The sequence below is a fragment of the Schistocerca piceifrons genome, chromosome 4 (genome assembly GCF_021461385.2).
Source record: "Schistocerca piceifrons isolate TAMUIC-IGC-003096 chromosome 4, iqSchPice1.1, whole genome shotgun sequence".
Classification (NCBI taxonomy): domain Eukaryota; kingdom Metazoa; phylum Arthropoda; class Insecta; order Orthoptera; family Acrididae; genus Schistocerca; species Schistocerca piceifrons.
The window spans coordinates 567,292,269-567,311,237 of record NC_060141.1 but is presented as its reverse complement, the minus strand read 5'-3'; the positions used below and the strand labels follow the sequence as shown (position 1 = coordinate 567,311,237).

The 18,969-nt window shown below is 42.9% G+C and overlaps 1 protein-coding gene across 1 annotated transcript in view; it reads right to left on the bottom strand.

Moving 5' to 3' along the window:
• Nucleotides 1–18,969, bottom strand: part of LOC124796005 (fatty-acid amide hydrolase 2-like) — a 424,143-nt gene that overhangs the window by 211,612 nt on the left and 193,562 nt on the right. Inside the window, exon 3 of the mRNA XM_047260088.1 lies at nt 4,416–4,600. Coding sequence (XP_047116044.1) covers nt 4,416–4,600 — 185 coding nt within the window. The remainder of the gene's footprint in view (nt 1–4,415; nt 4,601–18,969) is intronic.

Here is an 18,969-nt window from a genome sequence, read left to right as displayed (position 1 = left end):
ACATTCATCGTGTCTCAATACAGAATGGACTTACATCCTGTGAAGTGACTGCTGGGGATAGTTGCAGTTTAAGCGGTTGGAAGTGGTAGACAATACGATTCGTAACGCTAAACCGACCACTCGACCCTGACGTTCTTGAGTCATTCAGATAAAATGAGGTCACATTAACGTGCTGCGAGTAGTTCATTGGCCTTTGACACATGGCTTCCTTTCACGGTCACACCAGGGCGCGGAGCTTGTTAGGAACTCATCTCACCGTATCGCGTTCTGGTAGACTGCCTTAACTAAGCGCTTTTTTTGTCAACAGAGAATCGCATATTATTTGTCTATGCTCTTTCCCTAGAATTTCGGCAACACTTGTTAGATGCTACACAGCCTTAAACTTCTTGAAGATATTCGGTTTCCGTCCTAAATTATTTCGTTAGTGAATGCTTTTAAAAATAATCATTCGTTGACTTCCGATGCTTTAAGAGCAGTTGTCCTTTCAAAACAAGTTAATGGGCTACGTGCCTTATTGAAATCTTAACTATTGATGGTTAGGTTTTGCAGAATCTTTCTTAAGTGGTTGGATAAATTTTCAGAATTTGTTTTGAAGTTCTTGTCATCATGCACATATTTCTTCTGTGACGATGGAGGTTCGCATTCGTGTATATGTTATTTTTACTAACAAGTTTTGTCAAGCTTTAGCTTCAGGCACAATGTTCACACTGAAATACATAGTTTATACTCGTTTGTTTGAAGCTAATGATTATGAAAATCACGTGGGTGCTTCCACTAATAATAACATGTACAGCGATTGTCACGTCTCCATCGTCACATGAGGAACATGTGCATGATGACAAGAACCTCTAAACAAATTACGACAAGCTGTCCAGCCAGTTAATAAGGTTCTAAAAACTAATCAACCAGTAATTAAGATTGCAATAAAATAAGAGCTTAATGAAGTTGGCGTAGACGAAGTGAAAAAGTTTTGGGGACAATTATTAATGTAGAAAGAATGACTGCTTTTTAAAAAAGGCGGGACACAGTCCTGTAACGAGCTTAAAAATAATTTTGTCATATCGATGTACTTAACAGGGTCATGAATACTTACAATTATTACAGCGATGGCACTAGTGATCATGCATCTGAGGACTCCTGACGTATAAAGATTGCCAACAATAATTTGGTGTTGAATGGCTGTATTGCTATGTCTGTATCGCTGTGATTCAACATGAAAAAGCATTTGTTCTTCCAAGCAACCAACTTCATTCTTGTAACAGAATTTTGGTTCCAACGTCAACTTAATGCCTAGGTACTTAATTAGTATTCATATTAGCCAATTATTAGATATCAAAATAAATCAGCCATCTTAATCTTGGGAACCATGCATAATACCCGGTATAAGACTAGAAGGCTACACCTAGTCACACGACATTTACATTTTTATTCGGTTTTCTGAAATTGTAATCATCTGTTTGTATATGTACATCACATCTACTGTTTTTTTGGCGACATTTAATAGAACTTAAGATAGGCAATCCAACTTGTATCACTTGCAACTGATTCAGGTGATGCAAGTCTGATTTTCCTGTCCAAGGGTGCATGAAATATTTTCTAGGACAGATTTATTTTGCCAACCCAGTACCTGCAGGCTGCTTTTTATGGAAGTTGTAGATCACTTTCCGATCTCTGCGTATTATCGCTGGTCTCATCATAACCTAGTTAGCAAAACAGAAACTTAGACTTAGGTGACAGAATTCATGGGATAGCGATATGCACACATGCAGATAGCCATAATATAGCGTACACGAGGTATAAAATAGCAGTGCATTGGCGGAGCTGTTATTTGTACACAGGTGATCCACGTGAAAAGGTACGATGCTGCCGCACGTCGATAATTAAGAGACTCTGAACGCAGAATGGTTGTTGGAGCTAGGCGCATGGGACATTTCATTTCGGAAATCGTTAGGGAATACAGAATTTGGACATAGTTTGACATAGTGTCAAGAGTGTGCCGAGAATACCAAATTTCAGCCAGTACCTCTCGCCACGATCAATGCAGTGCTTCACATCCTTTACTAAACGACCGAGAGAAGCGGCGTTTGTGTAGATCGTCAGCGCTAACCCACTAGCAATAATGCTTGACATAACCGCAGAAATAAATATCGGATGTACGATTACCGCATGCGCTAGGGTTGTGTAACGAAATCTAACGTTAGGGTTATGGCAGAAGACGACAGACGTGAGTGCCTTTGCTAACAGCACGACGACGCTTCCAGCACCTCTCCTGGGCTCGTAACTATATCGATTGGACCCCAGACGACTGTAAAACCGTGTTTTGGTCAGATGAATCCCGATTTCAGTTGGTAAGCGCTCCTGACATGGTTCGCGTGTGGCTCAGACCCCACGAATCCGTGGACCCAAGTTGCCAAGAAGGCACCGTGCAAGGTGGTGGTGGCTCCATAATAGTGTGGTCTGTGTTAATATAGAACCGACTGGGTCCTCTGGTCCAACTGAACCAATCACTGACTGAAAATGGTTGTGTTCGGCTACTTCGAGACCATTTGCAGCCATTCATGGACTTTATGTTCCCAAAAATCGATGAAATTTCTATGGATGACACCGGGCCACAGTTGTTCGCGATTTGTTTGAAGAAATTCTGGACAATTCGAGCGAATGATCTGGCCACCCAGATCGCCCGACGTAAATTACATCGAACATTTATGGTTCATAATGGAGAGGCCAGTTCGTGAACAAAATCTTGCGCTAGTGACACTTTTGCAATTGTGGACGGCTATAGAGGCAACATGCGTGAATATTTCTGCAGGGGACTTTCACCGAGTTATTGGGTCCTGGCCACGTCGCTTTACTGCACTAAGCCGGGTAAAAGAAGGCCCGATACTATATTAGGAGGTATCCCATGCCCTTTGTCAACTCGATGTACGCTACTGGACATTAAAATTGCTACACCACGTAGATGACGTGCTACAGACGAGAAATTTAACCGACAGGAAGAAGATGCTGTGATATGCAAATGATTAGCTTTTCAGAGCATTCTCACAAGGTTGGCGCCGGTGGCGACACCTACAACGTGCTGACATCAAGAAAGTTTCCAACCGATTTCTCATACACAAACAGCAGTTGACTGGCGTTGCCTGGTTAAACGTTACTGTGATGCCTCGTGTAAGGAGGAGAAATGCGTACCATCACGTTTCCGACTTTGATAAAGGTCGGATTGTAGCCTATCGCGATTGCACTTTACCGTATCGCGACGTTGCTGCTCGCGTTGGTTGAGATCCAATGACTGTTAGCAGAATATCGAATCGGTGGGTTCAGGAGGGTAATACGGAACACCGTGCTGGATCCCAACGGCCTCGTATCACTAGCAGTCGAGATGACAGGCATCTTAACTGCACGGCTGTAACGGATCGTGCAGCCTCCTCTCGATCCTTGAGTCAACAGATGGAGACGTTTGCAAGACAACAACCGTCTGCACGAACAGTTCTACGACGTTTGCAGCAGCGCGGACTATCAGCTCGGAGACCATGGCTACGGTTTCCCTTAACACTGCATCACAGACAGGAGCGTCTGCGATGGTGTATTCCACGACGAACCTGGGTGCACGAATGGCAAAACGTTATTTTTTCGGATGAATCCAGGTTCTGTTTACAGCATCATGATGGTCGCATACGTGTTTGGTGACATCGCGGTGAACGCACATTGGAAGCGTGTATTCGTCATCGCCATACTGGCGTATTACCCGGCGTGATGGCATGGGGTGCCATTGGTTACACGTCTCGGTCACTTCTTGTTCGCATTGACGGCGCTTTGAACAATGGACGTTACATTTAATACGTGTTGCGACCTGTGGCTCTACCCTTCATTTGATCCCTGCGAAACACTACATTTCAGCAGGATAATGCACAACCGCATGTTGCAGGTCCTGTACGAGCCTTTCTGGATACAGAAAATGTTCGACTGCTGCCCTGGCCAGCACATTCTCCAGACCTCTCACCAACTGAAAACGTCTGGTCAATCGTGGCTGAGCAACTGGCTCGTCACAATACGCCAGTCACTACTCTTGATGAAATGTGGTATCGTGTTGAATCTTCATGGGCAGCTGTACCTGTACGCGCCATCCAAGCTCTGTTTGACTCAATGTCCAGGCGTATCAAGGCCGTTATTACGGCCAGAGGTGGTTGTTCTGGGCACTGCTTTCTGAGGATCTATGCACCCAAATTGCGCGAAAATGTAATCACATGTCAGTTCTAGTATAATGTATTTGTCCAATGAATACCCGTTTATCATTTGCATTTCTTCTCGGTGTAGCAATTTTAATGGCCAGTAGTGTATATCAAAAATATGCATTAGGTTCATCATTCTTTTAGGCTATCTATGTGTGTGCGTCTGGTCGCTGGCAGTGGTGACGTTACCTGCTGCGTGCGGATGAGCTTTGCCAGGTGGGAGGCGCTGTGGAAGAGCAGGCGGCTCTGTATGGGCGGCAGGCGCGGAGCCGGCCTCAGGGAACGCAGGTACTGCAGGGGCCGCAACATCAGCCGCAATAGCAGCTGCAGCAGGCCGATCAGCCGCACCCCGATCTCCATGACTGCTTTTTCTCCTGCAACACATGCAGTAAAATGTAAGTCTAAAAGATAAAAACTTTGGACTCCGCTTGGGTGCGGATCCACCTCATCGTCCCTACTTTTAAGGTGCCATAAACGTGTATAGATTAGGTTAGTACTTGTTCCATAGATCATGAATAGGACACTTCGTAATGATGTGGACCGTGTCAGTTTAATAAAAGGTGTCTATACAAGATATTACATTACACAAAATATTACATGACACTTAATTTTATTTTTTTTTTTTTTTTGGTGGGAGTGGGGGAAATTACCCACTTACTATATCCAAAAATTCATCTAATGAAAAGAAGGAGTTGCCATTCAGAAATTCTTTTAATTTCCTTTTAATGCTATATGGCTATCTGTCAGCGTTTTGATGCTATTAGGTAAGTGCTCAAAGACTTTTGTGGCAGCGTAATTTACCCCCTTCTGAGCTAAAGTTAGATTTAACCTTGAGTAGTGAAGATCATCCTTTCTCCTAGTGTTGTAGCCATGTACACTGCTATTACTTTTGAATTCGTTCGGATTGTTAATAACAATTTTCATAAGTGAATATATATGTTGTGAGGCTACAGTGAAGATCCCTAGCTCTTTAAATAAGTGTTTGCCGAATGATCTTGGATGAGCTCCAGCAATTATTCTGATTACACGCTTTCGAGCATTGAACACTCTTTTACTCAATGATGAGTTACCCCAGAATATGATGCCATACGAAAGAAGAGAATGAAAATAGGCGTGGTAAGCTAATTTACTGAGATCTATATCGCCAAAATTTGCAATGACCCTAACAGCATAAGTAACTGAACTCAAACGTTTCAGCACATCTTCAGTGCGTTTTTTCCAGTTCAACCCCTCATCAATGCATACACCTAGAAATTTGGAATATTCTACCTAAGCTACCGATTTCTGATCGAAGTCTATATTTATTAATGGTGTCATTTGATTTGCTGAGTGGAACTGTATATACTGTATTTTGTCAAAGTTTAATGAAAGACCATTTGCAGAGAACCACTTAAAGATTTTCTGAAAAACATCGTTTACAATTTCATCAGTTAATTCTTGTCTGTTGGGTGTGATAGACATACTTGTATCACCGGCAAATAGTACCAGCTTTGCATCTTCGTGGATACAGAATGGCAAGTCATTAATATATATTAAGAACAGCAGAGGACCCAAGACCGAACCTTGTGGCACCCCATTCTTGATTGTTCCCCAGTTTGAGAAATCATCAGTTTTTTGCATACTACGGGAACTGCTTATTTCAACTTTCTGCACTCTTCCAGTTAGGCATGATTTAAACCATTTGAGCGCTGTCCCATTCATAGCACAGTACTTGGGCTTATCTAGAAGTATTCCATGATTCCATGATTTATATGATGACAATTTCGAGTATAACAATATACGAGGGCGTGCTGAAAAGTAATGCCTCTGAATTATTTGTTCTGTTTTCAATATCGGTTGAGGTATTGCATGTCACGTATATTACTCGGTCGACCCTCTGCCTCTAGAGGACTCCAAACTGAAGCGCTTAATGCGATGGTGTATAATGTAACGATGTCGGCACTTGGGAGACCCACAGAAAACTGAAAGCACGAATCCCAATAGTTCGTCCGCACATGAAGAATCCTCTCCTTCAACATGGCAGTGGCAGACTACACACGGCAACAATCCGACGCCTTGGATTCACGGTCATCGAGCATCCTCCATACGGATGACATCGAAAAAGTACAAAGAAGGGCAGCTCGTTTTGTATTATCGCGAAATAGGGGAAATAGTGCCATAGACATGATACGTGAATTGGAGTGGCAATCATTAAAACAAAGGCGTTTTTCGTTGCGACGGGATCTTCTCATGAAATTTCAATCACCAGTTTCTCCTCCGATTGCGAAAACATTCTGTTGGCACCCACCTACATAGGGAGAAATGATCATCACGATAAAATAAGAGAAATTAGGGCTCGCACGGAAAAATTTAAGTGCTCGTTTTTCCCGCGTGCCGTTCGAGAGTGGAACAGTAGAGAGACAGCATGAAGATGGTTCACTGAACCCTCTGCCAGGCACTTTATTGTGAATAGCAGAGTAATGATGTAGATGTAGATACAGACTCGACTTGGTCCCATCCCTTTTTCAACTCTTTCCAAAACTTAAAGAACATCTCCGAGGACTTCACTTCAATAGTGAAGAAGCGGTGCAAACAGAGGTGAAGTTGTGACTCCGCCAAGAAAGTCAAACATTGTACAATGACGATATCAAAAACTGGCCTCGCGTTGGGAGAAATATATTCGTCGCCAGGCCATGTTGAGAAATAAATATATAGACATGAAGAATAAAAATGTAGAATGTTAATGCCGTTTGTTTTATTTGAAAAGTTTTGGGAGTTTTCACGTAAAAAATTCGGAGGCATTATTTTTCAACAATATGTAAGGGGCGATCAAAAAGTTTCCATTCGAAGGCCACACTATTCCCTTGCCTATACGACGGTGGTTATATACCCGCATCGGAGTCGGGATCGGTTGCATATACGCTGCAGCAACGCCCTTAAACGGGAACCTTTTGATCGCCCCTTCTATATGAAATGTTTTAATATCATAAATAATAAATTGACAGGCATTTGCAGATGAGTTGACAATACTCAGGAACTATAGACGAGAAGCACTGGAACACTTACATAAAGTCTCTGCTAAAACAAATCAAAAGGTCATTACAAGGAAAGAATGAATACCTACGCACATGACCCTGACATACGAGGCGTGTTTTTTAAGTAACTAACGTTTTGAAATTAAAGAAAGACGTGCTAAGATATCTCAATAATTTTATTTTTACATGAAAGCCTGTACCTGAATCAACTTTTCTACATGATTTCCGACAATATTGAGGCACTTGTCATAACATTGTACCAGTTTTTGAATACCCTCCTCATAGAAGTCTGCCGCCTGACTTGTTAACCACTGCATCACCACTGTTTTGACTTCGTCATCGTCTTGAAGACGCTGACCGCCCAGGTGTTTCTTCAAGAGCAGGTAGTCACTGGGCGCAAGATCGGGGCTGTACGGAGGGTGATCTAGAGTTTCCCATCGAAAATATGTGATGAGATCTTTGGTCTGATTCGCCACATGCGGGCGGGCATTGTCTTGCAGCAAAACGATGTCCTTGCTCAACTTTCATGGACTGTTGCTATGATTCTGGTGTGACGTAGGCCACCCATGTTTCATCGCCCGTTACAATTTGGCTTAAGAAATCATCACCCTCGTTGTGGTACCGCTCAAGGAAAGTCAATGCACTGTCTAAACGTTTGGTTTTGTGTACATGTGTCAACATTTTCGGTACCCAACGTGCGCACAATTGTCGGTAATTCAAGTGCTCGGTCACAATGCCATACAAAACACTACGAGAAACATTAGGAAAGTCATCCCGCAAGGAGGAAATCGTAAAGCGTCTGTTTTCTCTCACCTTATTGTCCACTTCCTGCACAAAACTTTCATTAACGACCGAAGGACGCCCACTCCGTTGTTCATCATGCACATTTGTGCGGCCATTTTTAAATGCTCTCACCCACCTTCTTACCATTCCATCACTAATAATATTTTCTACGTATACTGCACAGATATAACGATGAATATCGATCGCTTTTAGGCCATTAGCACGAATAAATCTTATAACAGCCCGTACTTCACAGTCGGCGGGACTCACGATTATCGGAGGCATCTTAAACACTCAGGAAGAATCAGACTGTAATGGCGTCAGTTCGTAGATTAAGGTAAAGGCTTTCATGTAAAAACAAAATTATTGAGATATCTTAGCACGTCTTTTTTAGTTTCAAAACGGTACTTACTTAAAAACCCGCCTCGTAAAATATGGAAAAGTTAAAAGAATGGAAAAATTCAAATATCCAGGGGGATACAAAAAAATAGGATCAAAAAAAGCATCAAACACAGAAAGAACAGAAAAGCGTACAAACTCATATGAACAAACTACAGTAAAAAAACATATCAAAACAGCCCAAACTCAGGTTCTTCAATACGGTTGTGTTACCAGAAGAACATCGCGCATCAGAAACGGTCGCAATTGGATTATCAGGTAACACATAGACAGAAAAAATAGACCGTAAAATCCTCAGAAAAATGTTTGGAGCAATACATAGCGATGATAGGATGGATAGAGAGACGAAACAAAGAATTATACTAACAGACAGAAAGTTCATAGACATGATCAGCAAAACGCCTTCTTGGAATACTCGTGAGCAGCTAAGTTAGAAATAGCTGCTGCTATGTCAGAGGCAGAGCGCTCATCTTACGACAGCGAATGGGATATTTCAGTGTTTCACGCTACTGGACCCTGCACAGCTAGTGCGACATGACCAAGGCTCCTGATATCAGCTTACTTCACTGCCTCCGACTCGTGGTTGCCTGACGCAAACGATACTCCTTCTCCGAGGTCAGGCAAGCACTGGCTTTTCTCGTGGCGCAGTGTCAAGCGTATAACGTTAGGACCTCGATTTGGGAAAAATCACCATCGTTCCAATATGCTATGACTATAAAATTAATAAGTCACAAATGGAATCATTCATGGGTTACTGAGAAAATGCAGTCACCCCGTAAATGAGACTGTAAACAAAATACTTGGGATACTTACTTTAGGGTACTACTTAAGCGTGTGAGACCCGTACTAAACAAGACTAACGAGGGACGCTTGCAAAGAAGGCAGCACGATGGAGCAAAGGCTTATTTGACTTGCTGGAGAGCGTCATGGAATGCTGAAAAATCTGAACTGTCAAAAACTGGGTGATACACGCCAACTACCCCGCAAAAGCCTTTTTACAAAACTTTGAAAACATAGGAACTGTTTAATTCTCTTACATATATGGAGGATGTTTGCACGGGAAGGGAAATGTCCCCTAATAGGTCTTCCATCGTCTCCTACGGGTAAACGATAAAGAACCCCGGAGGCGATTTGTAACTTAAGTAAAACAATGTACCAACAGCTCGCTTCCAAAATGAGAGATAATGGTCTTGGGGAAAACTCTAAGAACTGCATTATGGAGCACATCATCGTGGACATTTCGCGAGATGTATTTTGGAGGAAGTACCAAATTGTAAGACTTTTCCCCGAAATTTCAATAGTAAACCTTTTCGTGATGCACATGCCTCTCTTGTAGCGTCTGCCATTGGAGTTTGTTGAACATCCCCACAACGTTATCGCGCCGATTAAACAAACCCGTAACGAAACGCGCCGCTCTTCTTTGGATCCTCTCTGTCTGTCTGTCTGTCTGTCTCTCTCTCTCTCTCTCTCTCTCTCTCTCTCTCTCTCTCTCTCTTTCTCTCTCTCTCTCTCTCTCCTACCTGGTAACGGTCCCAGAATGATAAACACAACTCGAGAATCGGCCGAACAAGCGCTACGTAAGCCACTTATTTTGTAAATTAGTTACATTATTTCCATAAGATTCTTCCTATGAACCTCAGACTGCCATCAGCTTTTCATGTTATTTTATGTGGGCATTCCACTTAAGACAGGTATTTTACGATAAATACTATTTCCAACAATTTATCATATCAATAGTGTAGGTTTACTGTAATTGATTTCTTTTTCTATGTATGCCCAATATGTTACATTTATTTACATTCAGGGTCAACTACCAGAGCCTGCACCATTCGTCAGTACTCTGTAGGTCATTCTGCAAATTGGTAATGTCTTCTTGCGTTGCTACTTTGTTATAAACAACCGCGTTGTGTGCGAACAGTCTTAAAGAGATTCTGACGCTTTCTGCTGGATCATTTATATATATTGTAAACAGTAACGGTCTTGTCACACTTCCATCAGGTACTCTGGAAGTTACCTTTACATCTGTCGAGTTTGTACCGTTAACAGCGACATGATGAGTTCTAAGTGCAATTAGGTATTGAATCCAGTCGAAAATCTTGTTCGGTACGTGATAACCTCGTATTTTGTTCACTAAGCGGCGGTGCGGGACAGTGTCAAATGCGTTCCTGAAGTCAGGCAACACGGCATCAACCTGAGCGCCGTTGTTGACAGCGCTCTGGGTCTAATGGAGGAACAGAGCGATCTGAGTTTTGCAAGATCTCTGTTTGCGGAAGCCATATTGATTGTATTAGAGGAGACTTACATTCTCCAAAAACGTCGTAATTCTTGAGCGTAAAACATGTTCCATAATTTATCAACAGATTGACGTTAACGATATAGGCCTATAATTGTGTGCATATGTCTTACAGCCCTTCTTGAAAACAGTAATGAACTGCACCTTTTTCCAGTTGCTGGGTATCCTTCGTTGCTTCAGCGATCTACGATAAACTGCTGCCAGAAGTTATTTCGCATAATTCTGTAGAGTCTCATAGGTTTTTTATCTGGTCCTGATGGCTTTTCACTACTAAGCGATTGTTGTTTTTTTTTATTCCGTTATCGATTAGCTCATATCGATTAGCTCATCATCCGCCATTCCGACGTTCGTTCGATGATTAAAAGGAGGGGCCTAAGATATATCCTCAACGAAAAAGCCTCTATTTTAATGACTGCCACCCTACCTCTTTTATCACACTCTTCACGCTCTTCACCTATTTTGCGATAATAGAAAAAGAGATGCCCTCCTTTGTACTGTTTCGATGTCCTCAATCCTATTTGGTAGCGATTCCATACCGTGCAGCAATACTCCAGAAGAGGACAGACAAATGTAACCAGACAGTCACTTCGGTAGATTTGTTGCATCTCCTAAGGGTTCTGCCTATAAAGCGCAATCTTTGGTTTGCCGTCCGCATATTTTCTATGTGATTGTTTCAGTTTAAATTATTAATTGTAGTCACTAGGTTTAAGTTTAATCGACAGCCTTTAAATGTGTGTGTTTTATCGTCTAACTGAAATTTAACAGAATTTTGTTAGTATTCATGTGGAGGACCTCACACTTTTTATTGTCCAGTGTCACCTGCCTCTTTCCGCACCATGGAGATATAATGTATTTTTACTTTTATTTACCAATTGCACAAAGCAATAAAAATTTGGTACAGAAATGCGAAATGACTTATTGCCATACGAAAAGATATTTATATCAATAATACTGTTCAATCTGTAGAAATAACAATGTATTTTATTTCATATTTGAAGTTTCGCATTTTTTTACCACAATTATTGTGTGCTTTGTCCTAAGTCAGCACCACACAAGATTGCTCTGCGCGTCCTTCTGTGTTCTGCTGCTCTCTTCATTTCGAGTGGCTTGCACTTGCTTTAACATCATCTAAAATTTTTTATTTTCTTTTTCCTTTGATTCTTCTCGCACACACCCATCCTTCCAATGTATACGCGATCAAACAGTCCCGTCGCAACTTGGCCAAGTATATTCTTGATATGTGATCGGACGCTTTACTGGCGTATGTGTTGTTTCCAGGGCTCTCGGGTGTCCAGCCGGATGCGATCGTTGAAGTCCCACGATATTTCGGCGAATAACCTTTTCGCCATCATCAGGTGGCTCTGATGGAATGACAATGAGCAGACAGACCATTCCATCGGAACCACCTGATGATGGCGGCGAGGTTATTCGCCGGAATATCTTGGGACTTCAACGATCGCATCCGGCTGCATACCTGATAGCCTTTGAAACAAGTATATTCTTCTTTCTTTTTCTTATAGCTTCCAATGGTCTTCTTCTGCACCTAATTGATCCTATCCACCCCACACGCCCACATCTCAACCTCCTTTAGTCCTCTCTTCCAGTGTCCACGTTTCACCTCCATCGAGTGCCACGCTCCAAACGAAACACTTAGCTAGTCTTTTCCTGAGCTATTTATCTAGCTTTCTACGTAGTATGCTTCTCTTTATATTGAAATCTTCCTTAGCTATCGTAATTTGAGCTTTGACATCATGGTCAAATATTTTTTTTTTTTTTTTTGGACTAATAGTGATCGCATAGGTCTTAAGGCTACTTGGTCTGCCGGCCGAAGTGGCCGTGCGGTTAAAGGCGCTGCAGTCTGGAATCGCAAGACCGCTACGGTCGCAGGTTCGAATCCTGCCTCGGGCATGTTTGTTTGTGATGTCCTTAGGTTAGTTAGGTTTAAGTAGTTCTAAGTTCTAGGGGACTAATGACCTCAGCAGTTGAGTCTCATAGTGCTCAGAGCCATTTGAACCATTTTGAGCTACTTGGTCTTTGTTTTCCTCTCTTCCCAAAATCTCTTCATTCTTTCACCTCTTTTCTTTCACCCACACGCGGAAATGTAGTACATCGACCAGCTTTTTTAGTGGTTTCTCTTCAAATGATTTTGTGCTGTCATCCTTGTTTTAGAATTCTTCCCTGTTTCGGATCATCTATAGTGTAATAATACCAGTTTATTGTGTGTCTCTTTTGAATTCTTCTGTCCGCTTGCAAGTGTACTTTAATGACGTGATGTAATTGAAGATATTATTGTTCAGTCTGTTTTCGTCCTTTCTTACTAGGTGCCCATAAAATTTCAACCGTCGTTTCCGCATTCTATCCCTGATCTTTTCGGTGTACTTGTAGAGCTTCTCGTTTCCCTTATTCTTCCAAGTCCCATCAGTAATCTTCTGTAGTCCCCTAATTTTCCCGAGAATCTTCCTTTCTTTCTTTTCAAGTTTCTCCAACTGTCCCTTTCTAATTAAAATAAGACACTCCGAAACTTTAAATGTTTCTTATTTTATGATGGAATTAGAGTGTCTGATTTTGGACAAATTTTCAAATTTTAATTTATTCTGAATACTCACTCACATTCAAGCAGTTAGTAACTTAAACTGAAATGATTTCTTTTTTAAAAAAAATTGTGATTCAGTAGTTGTTAATTAACTTTCCATTTGATAACAAATATGGAATTCAAATGAAAGAAAAAAATATATTAAAAGTTCCCTTTTCATCCGGCAGTTTCATTTTTTACTCACTATATTTTGCTTTTAGTTGTCTTTGGAGTACTGTGCCTGCCTCTTCTATACTCAGCTTCGATTGATCGAAGTAAGCTCTTTGAGCAAACTCTGCTTTGCCACCGAGGCACCTTCGGATCTTTGAGAGGTCGGTTTGTTTACCAGCCAATGGAAAACAACCGCGGTTTGGAAGCCACGACGGTTTCCTTGTTTGAGCGCACTTCCGCCATTCTGATTGTGAATGACTGGCTTGCTGTGTTCTGTCCTTGTACTGTGAGAGTTCTGCCTTTGGAAGCAGACTAGCTGCGTCTGATGACGATCTCAGCTTGTTTGGATATTCTGCTGCTGAATAAATTGAGATTATTTCAATTACTTGCCGTGGTGAAGCTTAGGTGAATTGGTTAGGTTATTTCGAGGCTGCGTGATAAATTTCTGCACTTTATTGATAATAATCACTGTTCGTGAATATTCTTATGCATCAGAGGCCACTCACTAAAATACGTATTCTCTCTTAGCACGAAATTTCATTTCAATTGCAGAAATGTAGGTCGCCGACTGCAGTTACGGCGATCGGCCCTTGCTAAATGCAATGTGGAGTGATGTAGCGCCTTACGGAGATATTAGATGCAAATGGAATTCATAAATTATGTCTTAATTTTGATGAATCAATTTGTTCTTTCATGCTGAGAATCATCGACTACGTTCTAGAGGGGACATCCTCATGAGCACTGTTGGACGCCATAAGCAGATACCAAACACTGATTTAATATACGTTCAGTTTTTTAATGAATCATTACTTACTACGCGAAACCCAGTTTCAGCTGCGCTTAAATTATGTAAGTCTGTGAGTGTGTTAGACTATTCCGTTAATCAATAAGGGCCAAATTGCGTCTCCATTTTCATTCGGGGACTCGGAAGTTCATACTTAACGCATAACTTCAAAGTTAAAGGAGTCAACATTCACTACTCATGGGAGTAGTTCACTTATTGCAAAACACAACTCACATAATGTTAGTACCAGGAAGATAAAAATGGTTCAAATGGCTCTGAGCACTGTGGGACTTAACATCTGTGGTCATCAGTCCCCTAGAACTTAGAACTACTTAAACCTAACTAACCTAAGGACATCACACACATCCATACCCGAGGCAGGATTCGAACCTGCGACCGTAGCAGTCCCCCGGTTCCGGACTGAGCGCCTAGAACCGCTAGACCACCGCGGCCCAGGAAGATACGAACCAACAACTTTACGATTGCAAGACCTACGAGCTACCACTCAGATGTCGGCGGCTCTGTTGCCTGAAATATTTTGTATTTCAATGAGTTCTGCAATCTTTAAATGTTCAAAGACGGTTTTATCGAGTTTTATTGAGAATGGCGCCATACTACTTTAGGATACTGACGTCCGGGCAGTGAACTCCAAATCCTATAAATGTGAACGAAGTAGAAGAGAGCACAGCAGTCCGTAACGACCTTGACAGTGAACTGCGGACAGCGATTGAGTGTTTATGGCTCAAGAAGGCTTCCCAGTGCTTCGGCTTCTCGTAGATTCCATGCGGAAACCCGCCGCTGCTATCATTAGGGAAAAAAGATCGCATTACTAACGACATGTTTCTAAATCAATGGCTCATAAGCGTAAAGCGATCAACGTAACTCTGAGCCATCACTCCAGCCAGGAAAAGTACGCTGCACCTCCCACTATCGCTTCATCTCGTAGCGTAGTTGAAAAGGGGATAGTACGAACACAAGTCATGGATTGCTGAGGCGATGGGCTATGCACCACAAATTTTTTGAGTACGATATACCTTAACGTCTTATTTAGAGTTCTAATGCTAGTGCCTTATGACGAATCCTTTCCAATTTATTTCATTTAGCAGTATTTACTATCTTATCCGGTCACATTAGTATTTGTAATATTAGTAATTTCACTTCGCACAGCTGTGAGCGGCGAGCGCTATGTGTATTGGTGTGCAAAACTTAAGAGCAAAACAGTTTCGCTTGATGTGTCACAGCCAAGTAATATACACTACTGGCCATTAAAATTGCTACACCAAGAAGAAATGCAGATGGTAAACGGGTATTCATTGGACAAATATATTATACTAGAACTGACATGTGATTATATTTTCACGCAATTTGGGTGCATAGATCCTCAGAAATCAGTACCCAGAACAACCACCTCTGACCGTAATAACGGCCTTCATACGCCTGGGGATTGAGTCAAACAGAGCTTCGATGGCCTGTACAGGTACAGCTGCCCATGCAGCTATAACACGATACCACACTTCATCAAGAGTAGTGACTGGCATATTGTGACGATCCAGTTGCTCGGCCACCATTGACCAGACGTTTTCAATTGGTGAGAGATCTGGAGAATGTGCTGGCCAGGGCAGCAGTCGAACATTTTCTGTATCAAGAAAGACCCGTACAGGACCAACAACATGCGGTCGTCCATTATCCTGCTGAAATGTAGGGTTTCGCCGGAATCGAATGAAGGGTAGAGCCACGGGTCGTAACATATCTGAAATGTAACGTCCACTGTTCAAAGTGCCGTCAATGCGAACAAGAAGTGACCGAGACGTGTAACCAATGGCACCCCATACCATCACGCCGGGTGATACGCCAGTATGGCGATGACGAATACACGCTTCCAATGTGCGTTCACCGCGATGTCGCCAAACACGTATGCGACCATCATGACGCTGTAAACAGAACCTGGATTCATCCGAAAAAATGACGTTTTGCCATTCGTGCACCCAGGTTCGTCGTTGAGTACACCATCGCAGGCGCTCCTGCCTGTGATACAGCGTCAAGGTTAACCGCAGCCATGGTCTCCGAGCTGATAGTCCACGCTGCTGCAAACGTCGTTGAACTGTTCGTGCAGATGGTTGTTGTCTTGCAAACGTCCCCATCTGTTGACTCAGGGATCGAGACGTGGCTGCACGATCCGTTACAGCCATGCGGATAAGATGCCTGTCATCTTGACTGCTAGTGATACGAGGCCGTTGGGATTCAGCACGGCGTTCCGTATTACCCTCCTGAACCCACTGATTCCATATTCTGCTGACAGTCATTGGATCTCGACAAAGGCGAGCAGCAATGTCGCGATAGGATTAACCGCAATCGCGATAGGGTACAATCCGACCTTTATCAAAGTTGGAAACGTGATGGTACGCATTTCTCCTCCTTACACGAGGCATCACAAGGACGTTTCATCAGGCAACGTGGGTCAACTACTGTTTGTGTATGAGAAATCGATTGGAAACTTTCCTCATGTCAGCACGTTGTAGGTGTCGCCACCGGCGCCAACCTTGTGTGAATGCCCTGAAAAGCTAATCATTTGCATATCACAGCATCTTCTTCCGCTTGGTTAAATTTTGCGTCTGTAGCACGTCATCTTCGTGGTAAGCAATTTTAATGGCCAGTTGTGTAGAAAGAACTGATACAGTGTAGTACAGAAGGTAACTGAAACGTAATAAGGGAAACAGAAATGACGCTTTTATTCAAATAATAACTACACTGAAGTCACCGTGTTTCGTGATAGTCTCCTGGACATTACAAACGGCGGGACATGATTGCCAATAAGATGGATGATGACCACAGTTGTGAGCCCATACTCTGCAACGCGCTCTCTTGCTGGCCAGGACGATGGTAAGGTGTTCTTGTGCAATGATGTTCCATTGCTCCACCAACGTGGTTGATAGTTGCTGGATGTTCGTTGGTGCATGTGGAGGTGCTACAATAAGTATCCCCAACGTGCTCGAAGGGATTTAAGTCGGGGGAACGTGCAGGTCAGTCGATTCGCTGAATATCCTCTCGCCACGAGCTCTTCCACCCGTCGACTCTCATCCACAAAAACGAGATCGGGGCTGAAAGTCCCACTGAAAAGACGCACACGGGAAAGAAGAACAGTATCACAATAATGCTGACCGGTGAGTGCACGGTGTTCATAGATTTGAAGGTCAGCAAGCCCATGCAACATAATGCCTCCCCACACCAAAACATCTGAGCCAGCAAAACGATCATGTTCGGTAACATCTCAGAGTCCATTACGTGTTCCAGCCTCTCGCCGTATGGGGGTATGTCCAGCACTGTCGAACGTGATCATTTTGGAGGTCCAAATGTTATGATGTGGGAACGCATAATGTTGCGTGGGTGTACTGGCATCCAAATCTTTGAACACAGTACACTCACAGGTCAGTATTATTGTGACACTGCTGTCCTTCTACAAGTGCGTCTTTTCAGGGGTGTATTCAAATCGGACTTCTTTCTTCTGGATGACAATGCGCAACCGCATCGAACTGTGCAGTTGGAAGAGCTCGTGCAACGAGACGATGTTTGGCGAGCGACCTGGCCTGTCCGTTCCCATGACTTAAATCCCATCGAGCACATATGGGATGCGTTGGGGAGACATAATGCAGCACGTCCATTCGCTCTAGTCATCAACCACGCTGGTGGAGGAGTTGAAGGCCCAGCTACACGAACTCTTTACCAAGCTTATGATCATCATGGGAGCACGTTGCAGGGTATAAATTCCCGTTCATGATCATCGCATCGCTTTTTAAGAACCATATTCTAGCCTTCGTTATGTCCAGCTGACCGTAGAAAACACGTTGACTCCAGTGTAATTATTATCCTTGAATCAAAGTGTCGTTTCTGTTCGTCTCAGTTACCTTCTGTATTATACTGCATTAGCTCTTTTCATGTATGGTCCAAGTTTCATTGAGCTATGTTACTTGGCATGTGAAAGTTGCTTTCGTATTAAGTTTTGCGCATCTGTGCATTAATGATTTCCTCACACAGGAAGAGCATCTACGGCCTAAGGTGTTTGTCGAGTAGCAAAGGGGCACAATGCTATGTGCAGTTGCCACGGTATGGCCGGTAAGTACCAAATCATGTAAAACATGGTTCAAATGTCTCTGAGCACTATGGGACTTAACATCTGTGGTCATCAGTCCCCTAGAACTTAGAACTACTTAAACCTAACGAACCTGAGGACATCACACACATCCATGCCCGAGGCAGGATTCGAACCTGCGACCGTAGCAGTCGCGCGGTTCCGGACTGAGCGCCTAGAACCGCTAGACCACCGCGGCCGGCCCAAATCATGTAGCCGCCAAAAAGGGAGAGGCGACAACGTAATATCCTTTATCGAAGTGATTATGCGCGAATGCCCATCCTGAAAAACACCATTAATATTTAAGCCCGACAACGCTTAACGGCAACACGCGAATACTGAGAGGAAAGCGAAGGTGACAGAAGCTACTTGATCTGTGCTAAAGGAGTCTTAGAATTCATATCTCGAACCTCAGGTTAAGTGTGACTGCGCAATCACTTAGCGCCAAACCGCAACCCTGTAGTCTGGGGTTGAATCCCACTCGCTACTAGGAGATTTCTGTGTCGCCTATCGATTGATTCATCTCTGGCAACGATTTTTTAATGTGAACAGTGCGGTGCTGGACCGTGCCTTGGAGTCCACATTAAATTGTAGGTCTCCC